At 44.1% G+C, this 16,586-nt stretch overlaps 1 protein-coding gene and 1 pseudogene across 3 annotated transcripts in view; one reads left to right on the top strand and one right to left on the bottom strand.

Moving 5' to 3' along the window:
• The window catches only part of Drc1 (dynein regulatory complex subunit 1), a 76,811-nt gene extending 60,917 nt beyond the window's left edge, over positions 1–15,894 (bottom strand). The window contains exon 1 of one of the 2 annotated variants that reach the window (XR_003849827.1): positions 15,621–15,894. Coding sequence is in view for 1 of the 2 variants with exons in the window: in XM_008835000.3 (XP_008833222.1) it covers positions 15,621–15,775 (155 nt within the window). In the remaining variant the exon portion in view is untranslated. The remainder of the gene's footprint in view (positions 1–15,620) is intronic. The other variant, XM_008835000.3, reaches the window with a different exon arrangement.
• On the top strand, positions 12,489–14,364 carry LOC103735662 (annotated as a pseudogene). The gene has a single exon (XR_001872481.2). The product of XR_001872481.2 is annotated as a nuclear transcription factor Y subunit gamma pseudogene (transcript).
• Positions 15,895–16,586: the final 692 nt, after the last annotated feature.

Here is a 16,586-nt window from a genome sequence, read left to right as displayed (position 1 = left end):
TGTTTGTTGTTGCTCTTTTCACAATAGCTAAGAGATGGAAGCAATCTAAGTGCCCCTCAACTGATGAGTGGTTAACTAAAATGTGGTATATTTACACAATGGAGTTCTATTCTGCAGTAAAGAAAGATGAGATAATGAAATTTGCAGGTAAATGGATGGATCTAGAAACTGTTACACTAAGTGAAGTAACACAGACTCAGAAAAACAAACGACATATGTTTTCCCTAGTATGTGGATCCTAGCACCAAATCCTTTTAAATTCCAGGTCCTTTTAATAAGATGATGCTATACAGCAGTCCCTACTGCATGAAAAAAACTATCATCATCACAACTTCAGCTGAGCCTGATCACTAAACATAGTCACAATTGGGCTTGTTGACGATTGTGCTGATTTATTAAAGGAGGGTCAAGCAGGGTCATTGGACCCTCACCAGAGTGTCCAGCCACTCTTCCCAGCCAACTGTATGTAATTTGACCCTAATCACACACGGCCTCCTGGATTTGGGGAGGGCTAAATTATACAATCTGAGGAAGGCTAAGAAGAGAAGGCATGACCCATGCTGGGTAAAGGCTATCCAGTGCGCATACACCCTCAGGTCATACATACACCTCAGCAATCCCTCAGTTATCTCGGTAAGTAAGCTCAATAAATTCATTGGTTCCCCAGTAAAACTTTAATCCAACATTGGCTTGACACTAGAACCTTGAAAAGGAATAAGCATTGCTTAGCATCCCCAGGAAAAGAAGTCTCATAACAGATGGAAAATTTATTTGTTAATGCTATTACGTCTCATAATTATTTTTTTTTAAAAAAGAAAATGTGAATGTAAAAGATGTTAAAAGGATATTGGAATGGAGATATTTTCCAAAATAGACAGAAAAAATGAGAAAGCCTAAGCAAGTGATAAAGTCTGTTTAGGTTTGTTATGATATATAAAAGATGAGACAAAAATAATATACACAGAATCTTTCTGAGCACAAAGAGCAATGCTGGGGATATATAGCTAGTCAAGGTTTATCTGAGAATATTTGATTTTTTACCCAAGCCTTACGTACACAGCACATGATAATTAAAAGTACCAGACTGGTGGAACTAAACTTATTGAATGTTCTAACAGCCATAGTTTGAGGCCTATACTAATGTGGTCAGAGGGACAGTTTTTGCCCCTTGCCCTCCAAGGTCGGCTAAGTTCCAGGGGACTATGGGACATCTATCAAAATGTCCTGTAATTGTGGTGAGTCACCTGTCCTCTTATTCAGGGAGGACATGGAGACCCCACAAGATGGACTTGAACCAGTGTCCAGTCTACAAAGAGGAGGGTCAACTCAGAGGAAACATCTCATTCATACTTCCAAGTGGTCATGCAGGACGTTTAACTTACCTTCACATAGATGGAACTGGTAGAAGAAAGGAGCCAGGAGCTCCTCCCAAGCCCATGTGACCCCTGAGGAACAGATCCTCCAATGACCTTAAGTGTAAAAATAAATTGATTTATTTGGGCCAACTGTATGATCTTAAACACCCAAAAGGAAAGTATAACCAAAGAGTAAAGTCATCAGTATATTTGTTTTTTTGTTTTGTTTTGTTTTAAGAGCAGTTAGGAATTTATTCTTAAATATATTACATTTAAACAATTTTACATAGAGGACTTATATTTCCCTGTATACCATAAAATGTAATTATTAATCTCAAATTTTCAAAAGGTCTTGAATTCTCAAATCTTCAGATATATGCCGGGAAAATATAGCTTTATATGTGAAAAAAATGAAATTGTTTTTAAAAATCAAACCGTTGATTAACTATAAAAATAATGCTGTAGGAACACTCGGGCATCCTCAAGCTTCCTTTTCTTGGCCCCCATGCTCTTAGAACCAGATGGCTGAAGGGTGTTTGCAGACTTCTGGAAGCTACCTGAATGCTTTCCTTCCCCCTTTTCATCAGCTTGTTCAGACTGACAAGTTTCAGAGGATGAAGCCCTGGCGCTGCCCCGCACCGGCTTCTTCACTTGCACAGTGACCACGTGGGCCTCGCTGTTGAGTAGGTGGGCTTTAGGCCCGACTTTCAGGTAGGAAACGGTGGCATAGGCTGTGAAGCTGTAGTCCTCTTTCAGATACTGCTGCAGAAGGACGTGAGCCACGATCTTCTCCAAGTCTTCTCCGGGAAGCCCGGGGGCGGTGCCGCCGCCCACTCTCAACTTTGTGGTGCCCTTTCCCATCCAGGGGTCAATGAGTTTCAGTGGTGTGAGCTTCTCATTCAGCTCCTCTGCCTGCTGCAGGATCCTGACCAGGTCTGGGCAGTGCTGCGTTATGTTCTTCTTCTCAAAGGAAACATTTTTGCAGTAGTTATCACACATCTTGTTGCAGGCGTCTGTGTTCCACACTTCATCAAAGTGCTGTGCTATCAACACACAACATTTGCTCATGTTCTGACAGTAGGACACCATCTCATAGAGCTTCTGCTGCTCCACCTTCTCCATGACCACCATGGAGCTGATTCTGAAGATGTCTCCGAAGCCATAATACGAAATACAGTCTGCTTTGAGTCATCTCGACCTGTACACCCACTCTCCTGGTAATAATTCTCCATGGATTTACTCATTGAATGGTGAATAACAAATCTCACATCTGGCTTATCAATTCCCATGCCAAATGCAACAGTTGCCACTAGAACCCAAAGTTCATTGGCAGACCATCTGATATGAACCTTGGTCTTGTCTTCTGGTTCCATATTGGCATGGTAGGCACCAGCACGAATGCCCAATTTCTGCAAACTAATTGTAACTTGTTCAGAATCTGAGAAAAACAGAATATGATTCCTTACTGTCCTTTGGTACCATCCATTGATGAGCTTCACAATGTCCTCAATAAAATCTTCCGCGCCTGAGGGCTTCTGATTTGGACGATTGAAAGAAGCTGTAAAAGTAAGACAATTTTCCACACAGAATTTTCTGCACATCCTTCAAAACGTGATTGGTCATCGTAACAGTCAGCCCAATCAGTGAAGTGTTAGGAAACTGCCACTTCAAGATACCAAGAGCCTTATAATCAGGTCTGAATTAGTGCTCCCACTAGCAGCAGTGAGCCTCATTCACAGTGACCCAATTCAGCCTCCTCACCTCAAAGGCTTTCTCTAGTCTCGACATAAACATTTTGCTTTTCACAATCTTCTCAGGAGTCACATAAATCAGTTTTAATTGTGAGTTCTTATTCACCATTTCAGCATGAACCCATTTCACATGCTCCTTAGAACTAGAAGCATTTAACTTGGTAGCTGAAACTCCTGTTTTAAAACCATTAGTTGTTCTTCCATGAGAGAGATTAGTGGGCAAATCACAAGAGTAAACCCATCTGAGCACAGTGCTGGTAACTGATAGCACAAGCTCTTGCCACCTCCGGTGGGCATCACAATTAATACTTCCTTCCCAGCCATTGTGACATTGATGGTTTCCAGCTGAAGTGGCCTGAACTTCTGCAGCTTAAAGACATTTCTCAGAACATCTTTAACTTTTCCAGACAATGGAAAATCTTCTTTATTCCATGCAGCTGCGGGTGAAGAGTCGCAGTCGTTGTTTGCCCCAGCGTCAGAATCCTCTAAATGCTGCTTGATTTTCCTTGTCAGGACTGACTTTCTCTGAAGGAGCTCTTGCTGCCAGTCTGTAAGCTCCTGCATTTGGATGTCTATTGCATGGAGCTCATCGGTTACAGACTTCAGTTCCTCCATCAGAGCTGAAACAGACACCATTCTACAGCTGACCTGGAGAGCCAACTGCTTTCTGTCAGCCTGGCTCCAATAAAACCTTCCCACCACCTGACCAGCAGCACCCACCCCCAGTATATTTCTTTAAGAGTTCAAGGGATTACACTTCTCAGGCATTAGGCTTAAGTCTATATAAAAAGTTATTTAGACAACTATTTCCCATTGATGATTTTGTTCCTAACCAGAAAGTGCTGCTCAGATGTAAGACTTCAAATCTTGGTCTGCAATACTGTAGTGCCCACCTGTAGCTAAGGGAGACAACCACTATTGTTCTAAAATGATGGATAAATTTGCTTTCTCCCCCATCTAGAAGTCTTTGAGAGGGAACTGATACTGATTCTAACCACTCCAACAGTTATCAAAATACCTGAAAGCAAATCCTGAATCCATCACTCTAGAGTCCAGCCTTGGAAGACAAAAGAAAAATGAGGAGGAACCCAATAGAGGGATCCTTTTGGAAGCCCCTGTCAAGGAATTCCAATGGACTCTCATATGAACATTTGAAATTCGCCCTGTTCTGACTTTTTTCTAGTTCCCTGTCTAGAACTTGTAATGCTAACTACTCTTGCCTTTACTTCTTCACATCTCCTATTCAGGATTCAAGGACTTTCTTTTCCCCTTAGAGACAAGAGTTATGCAATTTTGGAGTCTTTTATATAGACCCAATGAAGGGGTACTCCAATTGCCTCACCCTGCGTCCCTGTTTAGCATGGTTCAGAAGCCAGAGCGGTCTGGGTCCCAATTCCCTATTGGTAATTTGGGTAACTCCTTCAGAGGATGGCATAATAAGAATAGGAGGTAGGAATTGGCTAGGCAGTTAGGGTAAAAAGACCCCAAAGAAAAGTATCCAGTTTCTTGGCTAAAACTCACAATGTCCTTGGGCCTCTTAGCGACATACTCCATTCCAAAGGCCAAAACTGTCTAAAGTATTTGGGAGCTTTTATCTAGTCCTTAAAAGATTTTAGGGTTACCTCTTCAGAGGGGGGAATGTTACAGTAGGCAAAAGTCCCATAAAAATAAATCAAAGAAGAAATAGTACATAAAGTTATCAGAAAAAAGTGATGGGGAGATATGGGAGGAGCTGGATGGGAGGGAGTGGGCATGGATTTGATCAAAACACCTTATATGCATGAATGAAATTCTCAATAAATTATTTATTTAAAATAAATAAAATAAAAATTAAAAAAACAAGGAACAATAATCATAGTTCCTACTTTTTTCAATGTGATTGGAAAGCCAGAAATGTCAAGTGAAAACATCAAATTGTTTCAAAATAAAGATAACTAGCATTACATGGCCAGACTAGATATAACTATATTTACATCAGTAGTAATAAAGGCTACATATGATTTAAAAAAAAAACTATACTCAGTTTCAAAAGAATAAGGAGAGTCATGCTTACCATTCTGAAAACTCCCATGTGCAGGCTGTCGTGTGGCACATGTTAAGTAACAAACTGGTGAGTGAAAGCGGCATCTCGGATTCCATACGCACACATTTCCCCCCTTTTAAAATTATTTATTTAATAACCATATAATTAGAAGAAGCATTTCAGTACAACAGCATTGACATATTCAATAACAATTTCCAGAGCTAAGATGCATCTCTTTCAAAATTGGCTGTAAATTTTTAGGTTTACAGTTGAATTAATACAGTTATACAATATTGTACTCAGTATAAACCCTAAAGCTTTTTAAAAAATCTCCATTTCTCCCCTTTTATAACATCATTGAAACACTAAACCACAGATAACTACTTTAAAAACATTTTTTTTTTGGTCTTTTTGAAACAGGGTCTCCTTATAGCCCCAGCTGGCCTGGAACTCACTATGTAGACCAGGCTGGCCTTGAACTCACAGAGATCTGCCTGCCTCTGCCTCCCAAGTGCTGGGACTACAGGCCACCAGTCTTTTTAAAGTATTTTTGAAAAGCAAAGTACAATGGAACAGTGTGGTGAGAGGCAGCATTTCATTCCCTGGGGAACATTTTAACAGCCTCCGTTTCTTTCGTTGAGTAGTAACAAAAGGCTGTGAGATGAGTACAATCATAAAAGCACGGTTCTGTCCTGAAGTTTGTAGCTACTGGTTAGTCATAACTAAGTATACACAACCATTGGACAGTCAAAAATGGAAGAGGGTTAAACTGTTGTCTTGTTTCCAAGGCAATGGAAAAGGATACTTCAAATTAGATCATACTGATAAGGGAAACTGACAGCATTCATCAACAGATGAGCATTAGCCAAAGCAAATTTAAAGCTAAGGTGAGTTTTTAAATATCATAACTCAGAGCATGTAACAACAAAAAATACAGTGTTCATTATTAACTTACTATTCCAAATACTCTGTTGATCCTATGACTGTGGCCTTTTAATTTCTTCTAACCAAACTCACTGCTTGTGCCAGAATAAATTTTCTAAGAAAAATATGAAGCAGGAAGAGGCCAAGACATCTCCACCGTGCCAATTAACCACCTTTCCCTCTTCTGCCCCTCCCCCGGCTCACTCTTAATACACTGATAATAAAAAGAGATGATTTACAGGGTAATTGTGACCTGAAAATCTAAAATACAAAAATATTTGAATTCTAAAAAAAAAAAAAAAAAAAGAGGAGGATAATCTCTAGCAATATGAAGAGTCAGCTGAGAGCAAAGCATAGTGGCACAGGCCTGGAATTCCAACACTCTAGAGACCAAGGCAGGAAGATCATGAGTTTAAGGCCAGTCTGGGCTACATAGTGAGAGCGACCCTGTCTCAAAAGAAAAAAAAAAGCCAGTTGAACTGGGCACTGTGACCTGCATTTATAATCCCAACGACAATCCCAGCTACCTTGGAAGAGAAAGGATTAGGGAGAGAGCAGGTAAGGGGAGGAAAAGGGGTGGCTTCAGGATATATTGTCATCAGGGGCATAGAGTCCCATTCACAGGTTCTTAGTCTCAGTAAAATTTTCTGGAAGGTTGAAGCTACATCAGTGCACATCCATAATCCCAGTATTCGGAAAGTGGAGGTAGGAGACACAAGCCTGGGCCAGCCTGGGCTGCATGAGACTCTGTCTCAAAAAAATAAAATAGCCAGGAGTGGTGGCACACACCTTTAATCCCAGCACTTGGGAGGCAGAGGCAGGTGGATCTCTGTGAATTTGAGGCCAGCCTGGTCTACATGGTGAGTTCCAGGCCAGCTGGGGCTACAGGGAGACCCTGTCTCAAAAAGACCAAACAAAACAAAACAAAACAAAAACAAAAACAAAGAATTCTGAATGACATATTGAGACAGGGTAGAAAGACAGGGAAATTATGGACCTGAGAAGGAAAAGGAGCACCCTCAAGCCCCCTACCTTTGGTTGAAGCCTTTTGCCAGCTGAGAATGAACAGCATTTGACCAAGGCCTTTCTCCTTTTCCAGCTATTCACCTACATTTTCTAGGAACCTCACCAGAAAGCCCATTTACAGCAAAAAGATGTGCCTTAAGCCCTTATGCAACCCTAATGGTGGCTGATTTTATCTTATCAGGTTATAATTGTATCAAGGCATCTCTGTAGTCACTCTATGACCTCATTTGTCAAAAATGAGAAAACAGCCAGGTGTAGTAGTGCACACATTAATCCCAGCACTTGGGAGGCAGAGGTGGATCTTTGTGATTTTGAGGTCAGCCTGGTCTACATAGCAAGTTCCAGGCCGGCTGGGGCTACAGGGAGACTCTGTCTTAAAAAAAAAAAAAAAAAAGAAAGAAAAAGAGAGACAGAGAGGTTTCTTAGTAATCCTAGATGTAACTTTAGAGCCACCAAAATGGTATCCATGTCTACTGCTAAGACAGTTAATTATGACTGTTCTCTGAGAAGCCCACACCGGTGCTCTGGGATTTTTAAGATTTTTTTTAAAGATTTTTCTTTTTGATCATGTGTATGTGTCTGGGGGTTTGTGCATGTGAGTGCTGGTGCCCTCAGAGACCAAAAGAGGAGTCAGATGCCCCAGAGCTGGAGTTACAAGCAATTGTGAGCCATCTGATGTGGGTGAGAATTGAACTCAGGTTCTCTGGAAGAGCAGTATGTGCTCTTAACCACTGAGACATTTCTCCAGCCCTCTACTTCTGACTTTATTTTTAACATTTAATTTGCATATACAAAAGACTAAAAATAATGTAATAGTTGTCCTCCACATTCAAAAGTCCTCCATACGTGGGCAACCTGTTTTCTCTGTCCTTCCCATCCTGGGACTATAGAAAGGAGCTAGTATATACTAAGCAAAGCAGATCCAAGACATCACGTCATCAAGCTATAAATACTTCAATATGCACCTCTAAAAGATGTAGTGTCTTTTATGAGACAGGGTCTCACTATGTAGCCCAGGCTAGCCTTGAAATCATGATCCTCATGCCTCTACCTCTTGAGCACTACTAGGGTGGTAGGTGTATGTCATCATGTCCAGCTAGAATGTAGCCTTTATTTTGTTCAGACATTATCACAGCCAATAAGTTTCTTAATATTACCTAATGCTCGGTCTACCTCCTTACACAGCTGGTTCTTTCTCATGCTTCAAACCACCCTTCCCAGATGCCAATATTTAGTTCCCACATCCATTATTCTCCACTTTCCCCTTCCTTGCTTCCCTTAGGGTCCTTGTCAAAACTCATATTTGTACCACTATTTGCTCATTTTGTCACTTTAATTTTTCCTGTCTCCATCATTAGAATATAAACTTCCTAAAGGAAAATGTTCATATTTGTCTTGTGCATCACTGAATCCTGAGTACCATGGCCAAGGTCAGCACAACAGCCAAGAGTGTGATTCACAGAGAGATTAGAGGATAATTAAATTCGACAAAATTTAGAGCCAAACAGAAGGGCAGGCAAGAGTCCAGCTCATCTATTAGCCAAAGAAAGTAGCAACAAACATGCTAAGGATGGTCACACCTCATCCAGTTCCTGAACAGTTCCTCAATACCAGTTTTCATACCCAAAATCTATTTGCTAAAGAGGAGGCAGGGTTTCTAGGAGGAAGGACCTGGAATACAATGGTAAATATATACTGTAAAGATGCTCCCAGCTCATCCCCAGGAGGACCTACAGTCAATCAGGGGACTCTTAGTGAAGAAAGGGGGATACTCAGACATTTTTTAGGACAATTAGAACAGGATCTGAGTTACCACAGATATCTAGAGATCCAAGTCATTATCACGGCCATACCCAATTAGAGTGAGGGTACACAGCACCAAAGTTCCATGTAGAGGATCTGAATCTGTGGACTCAGCCAGGGTGGGGGCATTTTTCTAGTCACTCAAGTGAAAATGGAATTAACTAGGGCTGGAGAGATGGCTCAGTGGTTAAGAGCACTGGCTGCTCTTGCAGAGGACCCAGGTTTGGTTCCCAGCATCCACATGGTGACTAACAACCACTCATAACTCCAGTTCCAGAGGATTCTATGCCCTCTTCTGGCCTCCATAGGCATTGACTGCTTGGGTGCACTTACATAAATGTAGGCAAAACACTCATACACAGAAAGTAAAACTAAAATCAAACAAAATTTTTAAAAAAATGGAATTAACTACTTAGAAGTTGGAGAACCCCCACATTAAGTCTGTGGCCTATAGGTGAGAGTTCTCATAGGAGGGGAGGCCAAATGAATGTCCCTGCATCTGTGTCTGAGCCAATAAAAACATTACAGCCCCAGGGACACAGTGGGGATATAGGAGTGGTGCCCCCCCCGCCATCAAACCTCCATTAACTCAAGGTCTTGCACTTCCAATACCTGGATTGGTTCTAGAAAATGATTATCAATTACTGTAAGCTCAGCCAAACAGCAGTCTTAATCTTTTCTAGAATAGATCAGCATAGGCCAAGGAAAGTGGGTGGCTGCTAGTTAGAGTGAAATTTTTTAAAACTCAATCCTCTATACCCTTCCAAAAGAATCAAGGAGGTTCCACATCTACACGGAACCAAAAATCACATATGCACACAGGCCATGGTAATTCTCCTAGTTTATATAAGATATTCTCAGTAGATCAGGGCTTTCTGATTCTCCCACAGAACACCACAATGACTTTTGCATCAGGTCAGCAAACAATGGCCTGTGAGCCAAATCTAGTCCACCACCTGTTTTTATATGGGTCTCAGGCAAAAAATGATTTTTACCATTTTATTTTATATTTATTTTTACTTATGTGTGTATCTGAGTGTATTTCATGTGTGTGCATGTGCTTGCAGAGGGCAGAAGAGGGCAAGAGAGCATCGGATCTTGTGCTGGATAGCTACAGTTGTCAACTTGACACACCTAAGTAAAGGGAACCTCAAATGAGGAATTTCCTCCATTGGATTGGCCTGTGGGCATGTCTGTAGGGCATTTTCTTGATTGTTGAGTGATGCGGGAGGGCCCAACCTCTTATGGGTATTACCACTCCGGCAGGTGCTCTTATGTTGTACAAGAAAGCAGGCTGAGCACAGGCCAAGAGAAGAGAAAGCCAGTAAGCAACATTCCGTGGTCTGTGCTCCAGGTTCCTGCCCTAAGTTCCTGCTTTGGCTTCCCTCAATGATGAACCGCGACCTGGGAGATGTAAGATAAAATAAACCCTTTCCTCCCCAAGTTGGTTTTGATCAGTGTTTTTTAAAAATGTTTTATTATTTTTACTTTATATGTATGAGTGCATTCCCTGAATATATGTAAGTGCACCCATATCATGCAATGCCTGCAGAAGTCAGAAGAGGGCGTTGGATTCCCCTGGAAGTGGAGTTATGGACAGCTAAGCCACCATGTGGGTTCTGGGAGCTGAACCTAGGTCCTCTGCAAGTGCAGCCAGTGGTCTTAATCACTAAGCCATCTCTCCAGCCCCTTGGTCAGTGTTTTCATCACAGCAATAGAGAGTAACTTAGACAAATTCCCTGGAGCTGGAGTTACAGCTAATTGTGAGCTGCCCAACATGGGTGCTGGGAACTGAACTTAGGTCTTCTCCAAGAGCTACAAGCATTCTTTTTTTTTTTAATGTGCATAAGTGTTTTGCATGCATGCAAGTAAGTGCACCCATATGTGCAAGGCCCGCAGTCACCAGATGAGACATCAAGTCCCGTGGAACTGGAGTTATGGACCATTGTTAGCAGCCACATAGGTGCTGGGAACCAAATCTGGGTCCTCTGCAAGAGCAGCCAGTGATCCTAACTGCTGAGCCATCTCTCTGGGAGATACCATCTCTCCCCTGTTTTTTAGACAGGGTCTCACTATGCAGGCAAGGCTGATCTTGAACTTACAAAGATCCACCTGCCTTTGCCTCCTGGGTATGTGAATTGAAGGCCTCTGCCACCATGCCTGGCAAGCAAGCATTCTTAACCACTGAGTCACCGCTCTAGCCCCTATTTTGTTTTATTTCATTTTATATTTGAGATAGGGTCTCATGATATACTTCTAGCTGTCCTAGAACTATGTAGACCAGATTGCCTTTGTCCTAGTTTGTTTCTTCATTGCTGTTACAAAACACTCTGACCACTACCAACTTGGGAAGGAAAGGGTTTATTTATCTTACATCTCCCAGATCACAGTTCATCAGGGAGCCCAAGGTAGGAACTCAGGGCAGGAACCTGGAAGCAGGAGCTGGAGCATAAGCCATGGAGGAACACTGATTCCTGGCTTGCTCCCCTGGCCCCTGCTTAGCTTGCTCTCTTATGCAACACAGGCCCACCTGCCCAGGGTGGCACCACCCACAGTGGGCTTGACCCTCCCACAACATTCAACAATCAAGAAGATGCTCCACAGACATGGCCACAGGCCAGTCCTATGGAGGCAATTCCCCAACTGAGGCTCACTCAACCCAGGTGTGTCAACTTGACACTAAAGCTATCCAGCACAGCCCTCAAACTTGCAGCAATCTTTCTACCTTTACCTCCCAAGTGCTGAGTTTACAGGTATGTGCCACCATGCCCCGCTGATTTTTTTTTTTTTTTTTTTTACCATTTTAAAGTATTTTTGCTTGTTTGGTTGGTGGTTGGTTTGTTTTCTGAGACAGGGTCTCCCTGGAGCCAGAACTGGCTGGAACACACTATGTAGACCAAGCTGGCCTCAATCTCACAGATCCACCTACCTCCACTGCCTAAGTTCTGGGATTAAAAGCTTGCAACATTACATTCGGCATTTTTAAATGATTTTTTTAAAGTATATGTATATAGGGGCAGGAGAGATGGCTCAGTGATTGAGAGCACTGCATGCTCTTGCAGAGGACCCAAGTTCAGTTTCCAGAACCGGAATGGCAGCTAACAACAGCTTGTACTTCAGTTCCAGGGGATCAGATGCCCTCTTCTAGTCTCTATGGGCATTGCACACATGTAGTGCACTTAAATACATGCAGGCAAAACACTCATACACATAAATGAAAAATAAACTTAAAAAATTATATTTATGCCAGGCGTGGTGGTGCACACCTTTAATCCCAGCACTCGGGAGGCAGAGGCAGGCGGATCTTTGTGAGTTCGAGGCCAGCCTGGTCTGCATAGCGAATTCCAGGGCATCTGGGGCTACAAGGAGACCCTGTCTCAAAAAGACAAAAAAAAATTACATTTATGTCTGTCACATGTGTGTGCCACATGTGTGCAGGTGCCCAAGGAGGCCAGAAGAGGGTGTTGCATCCCCTGAGCTAGAGTTATAGGCAGTTGTGGGCAACCCAACCCAACAAGTGCTCTGAACTGCTGAGCCATCTTTCCTTCCAGCCCACTAATTTTTTTTTTTTTTTTTTTTTTTTTTAAGATTAGGATAGCTGGGCATGGTGGTGCATGCCTGTAGTCCCAGCACTTGGGATCTCTCTGCGCCGGTTCCATTCTTCGTGACGCACGCTTCCCCCTCCTCTCCACCGCGCCCGGGGCCTCTACACTGCCTGATGCTGCAGTAGCGCAGGGGCAGCTGCTGCTCTTCTCTGGACTCAGGAGGCGAGGCCGTGACCGAAATGTCCACAGAAGGAGGGTTTGGTGGTACCAGCAGGAGTGATGCCCAGCAAAGCCTCCAGTCCTTCTGGCCTCGCGTCATGGAAGAAATTCGGAACTTAACAGTGAAAGATTTCAGAGTACAGGAACTCCCACTGGCTCATATTAAGATAATGAAACTGGATGAAGATGTGAAGATGATCAGTGTGGAAGCCCCTGTGCTCTTTGCCAAGGCAGCCCAGATTTTTGTCATGGGGCTGACTCTTCGAGCCTGGATCCACACAGAGGATAACAAACGCCATACTCTTCAGAGGAATGATACCACTGTGGCAATTACAAAATTTGATCAGTTTGACTTTCTCATCGATATTGTTCCAAGAGATTAACTGAAACCTCCAAAGCGTCAGAAGGAAGTGAACCAGTCTGTGACTCCTGCTGAGCCCATCCAGTACTACTTCACGCTGGCTCAGCAGCCCACTGCTGTCCAAGTCCAGGGGCAGCAGCAAGGCCAGCAGACCACCAACTCCACAACCACCATCTAGCCTGGCCTGATCATCATTGTGCAGCCCCAGCAAGGCCAGACCACACCCATGACAATGCAGGTTGCAGAAGGTCAGCAGGTACAGATAGTGCAGGCCCAGCCTCAGGGTCAAGCACAACAGGCCCAGAGTGGCACTGGACAGACCATGCAGGTGATGCAACAGATCATCACTAACAAGGGAGAGAGAGATCCAGCAGATCCCAGTGCAGCTGAATGCCGGCCAGCTGCAGTATATCTGCTTAGCCCAGCCTGTATCAGGCACCCAAGTCGTTCAGGGACAGATCCAGACACTTGCCACCAACGCCCAGCAGATCACACAGACAGAAGTCCAGCAAGGACAGCAGCAGTTCAGCCAGTTCACAGACGGACAGCAGCTCTACCAGATCCAGCAAGTCACCATGCCTGCTGGCCAAGACCTCGCCCAGTCCATGTTCATCCAGTCAGCCAGCCAGCCCTCCAAAGGGCAGACCCCCCAGGTGACCGGAGATTGAGGGCCTGAGTTGGCAAGGCCAAGGACACCCAACACAATTTTGCCATACAGCCCCAGGCGATGGGGGCACAGCCTTCCTCACCAGAGGACTCGGGGACTTCAGTGCCTCCTGCAGGCTAGGGCATTGGTGCACTATGCCCCGTGACTAGGGACCGAGATTCTACAACAGAAAGATGCAATATTTTTTATTTCCTTTTGTCCATTTTTTTCTCCAAGGAATCAATATTTCAATATATTGAGCATGTGTGTCCAATGCTATGAAATGAGAATATTAAATAACATAATTATGGCATTTTCAAGAGTATGGTTGAAGAAATATTTGTCCATTTGTGTCTCTGGTTTGGGTTCTTGCCACTTCTTTTTAGGAGCAGGTCTTTTCCTTCCTAGGGGTGCACAGGATTTCCTGACTCTTGGAATAGCTGCTCCCCTTGTTCCCAGAACCAGTTAGGATCCATTTCTACCAGCATTCCTCTCCACTCCTCCCCAGAGCTTTGTGCAGCCAGAGGCCATGGAAACATTCTTTGCATGTGGGAGATGAACTCAGTCCGCACAGGGAGAGGTGGTTTCATTCTAGCCCTTCTCTGTGAGATCCAAGGAGGCTAGCACTTTGCATTGCTCTCACCCCCTTTTATTGTGCTAGTCTCCCTTGCTGCATGGACTTCAAACTGCATGAAATGCAATAAATCTTGTTTTAGATTAAAAAAAAAAAAAGACTAGGATAGCTGGGCATGGTGGTGCATGCCTGTAGTCCCAGCACTTGGGATCTCTGTAAAGTTCGAGGCCAACTTGGTCTACTTAGTAAGTTCCAGGTCAGCTGGGCTACAAGGAGACCCTGTCTCAAAAAGGAAAAAAAAAAAAAAAAAAAAAAAAGAATAGGATGAACAGAGAAGAGCATAGAGGATTTTCATGGTAATGAACATATCCTGTATAATACAATTATCACCCACCATTTGATGTACAACCATGAAAGACATGTAATGATAGATATAGGTCACTGTAAGTTACCCAAACCCACAAGAGTAAGCACTAAACTTATCTATGGAGTCTGAGTGATAGTGGTACATCAACAAGAAAACAAATGTGCCCTCTAAGGTGACAGTGACTGACAGGTGTGGACACAAGGGGTATATGGGAGCTCTATTTACTGCTCAGTTTGCTGTGGTTCTAAAACTGCCCTAAAAATAAAGTTTATTGTTGTTTAAATCGAAAGAAGGCTTTGTTGAAGTACACAAACATCACAAGAAGTTCAGATTGTTAGAACACAATCATGTCTAAGTTCAGCAGCTGGTGTCAGAGACCAAATAATCCCCTAAACCTAAAGTATTTACCGTTTGCTCTTATATTGAGAAAGTATGTTAGCCCCTACATTACATGGATGGCATCATAGTGATGCACCATTCAGAGGTTCTGGGGGTGCTTGGACCCACAGGCATAAAGTCCCATACAATAAACGATTTGGCCAGTTGAATCAATTCACAGTCCAAAGAGATGCAGAAGTGGGCCTGTGATTTCAGGTGACATCTGCTCTACCATCCCAGATAAACCAGCCTGACAAGGTTGGAATGACACCTGCTTGGGCTGTGAACCGGCAGGCACAGCCACTCCTGCCTGAGACGGGTACAGTTATCAGAGTCGCAGACCCTTCAGGAATGAGAGTTTCTGTCACACCAGGTGCACCACTGAGAAGAACATTAGTGATGGCTGAGGTCTGCTGGGAAACACACCTGAGGAAGGCTGGAGGGATGCAGACCTCGGCGGGCAGGTCTGGAATCTTCCGGGGCTCTCAGTCGTGTTGGGTAATTACGAGTGTTTTAATATCTGTTTGGACATTCTGGAAGAACGCTCAGGGCATAGGACCCCTAACCGCAGGGCCCCTATCCAGCCGAGGCTGGCACTGCGCTCTGAGCTCTTGCCTCCCCTTCTCCCCAATCACCATCCCGGCTCACCGCCTCCGGGCTTCCTGGCGCGCAGCGATGCGCAGGCGCCGGGCCTGGATTCGCTCCTGCGGATCATCCGAATGTACCGAGGGCCCAAGAATCGGAGCGTTTGAGTGTTCATCCCCATTTTGCTCTAGGACCCCGAGGGCAGCTGACGGATTCATCCTCTCTCGCCCACCCGCAGCTGGGCCTGGACTGCCGCCCGGTTGCTAGGAACAAGCCGTTGCCAGGGAAAAGCAGTCACCTGACCCGCAGCTGGCGGGTTTGCACGCGCAGCCGTTCTGGTCACGCGCACCGAGGTCCTGCGAGCTTTGCATTCCTGCTGTGGGTTTTAACTGATCTGAAGTGGGCATGGAAGGACTGCCCTGACCCCACGAAGCGCTGGCATCGTGTCAACGGAGACGATGCAGTCTCAACCAATGAGCTGGACTGAATCGCGCTTCATCACTGACTAGTATAACCAACTCATCATTCATTCATCAAATAAATATTCCTAAAAGTCACATTCCTCGAATATAACTGCGCACCTGCTATATTCAAAACATTGAACTAGAGTCAGGGTAGTGGCGTCCTTTCCTCACGAGCGTGTAGAATAACTGAACTACAACTGCCTCCAGGTTCATTGTCCAGTTTTGAGGTTCGACTTGATGCATTCTGCCCATCTCTAGAATATGAACTCGGAGCCTTTCCGAAGTTACACCCACTGCTGTCCTGTACAGCTGTGTTCAGTAGGCCTGAATCCTAGAACAATCCCACCACTCTTGCAGTCACTACTTATAGAAAAGTAGAGGGGGTGGGTGGAGAATGGTTTGTTTGCTAGAATGGGAATACAGACTATTCCCTGGGCATCTTTGTGTCCCGTTGCCAACAAAAACAATGTTCTTGGGCAGAAGATGGTTCAGCAGGTAAGGGCTCTTGCCTCCAGCTTGACGACCTAAATTTAGTTCCCAGGATCAACATGGTGGAAGAAGATAA

Source organism: Nannospalax galili, unplaced genomic scaffold, assembly GCF_000622305.1.
Source record: "Nannospalax galili isolate Female #2095 unplaced genomic scaffold, S.galili_v1.0 scaffold517, whole genome shotgun sequence".
NCBI classification, from domain to species: domain Eukaryota; kingdom Metazoa; phylum Chordata; class Mammalia; order Rodentia; family Spalacidae; genus Nannospalax; species Nannospalax galili.
This window is presented reverse-complemented; position numbering and strand designations above follow the sequence as displayed.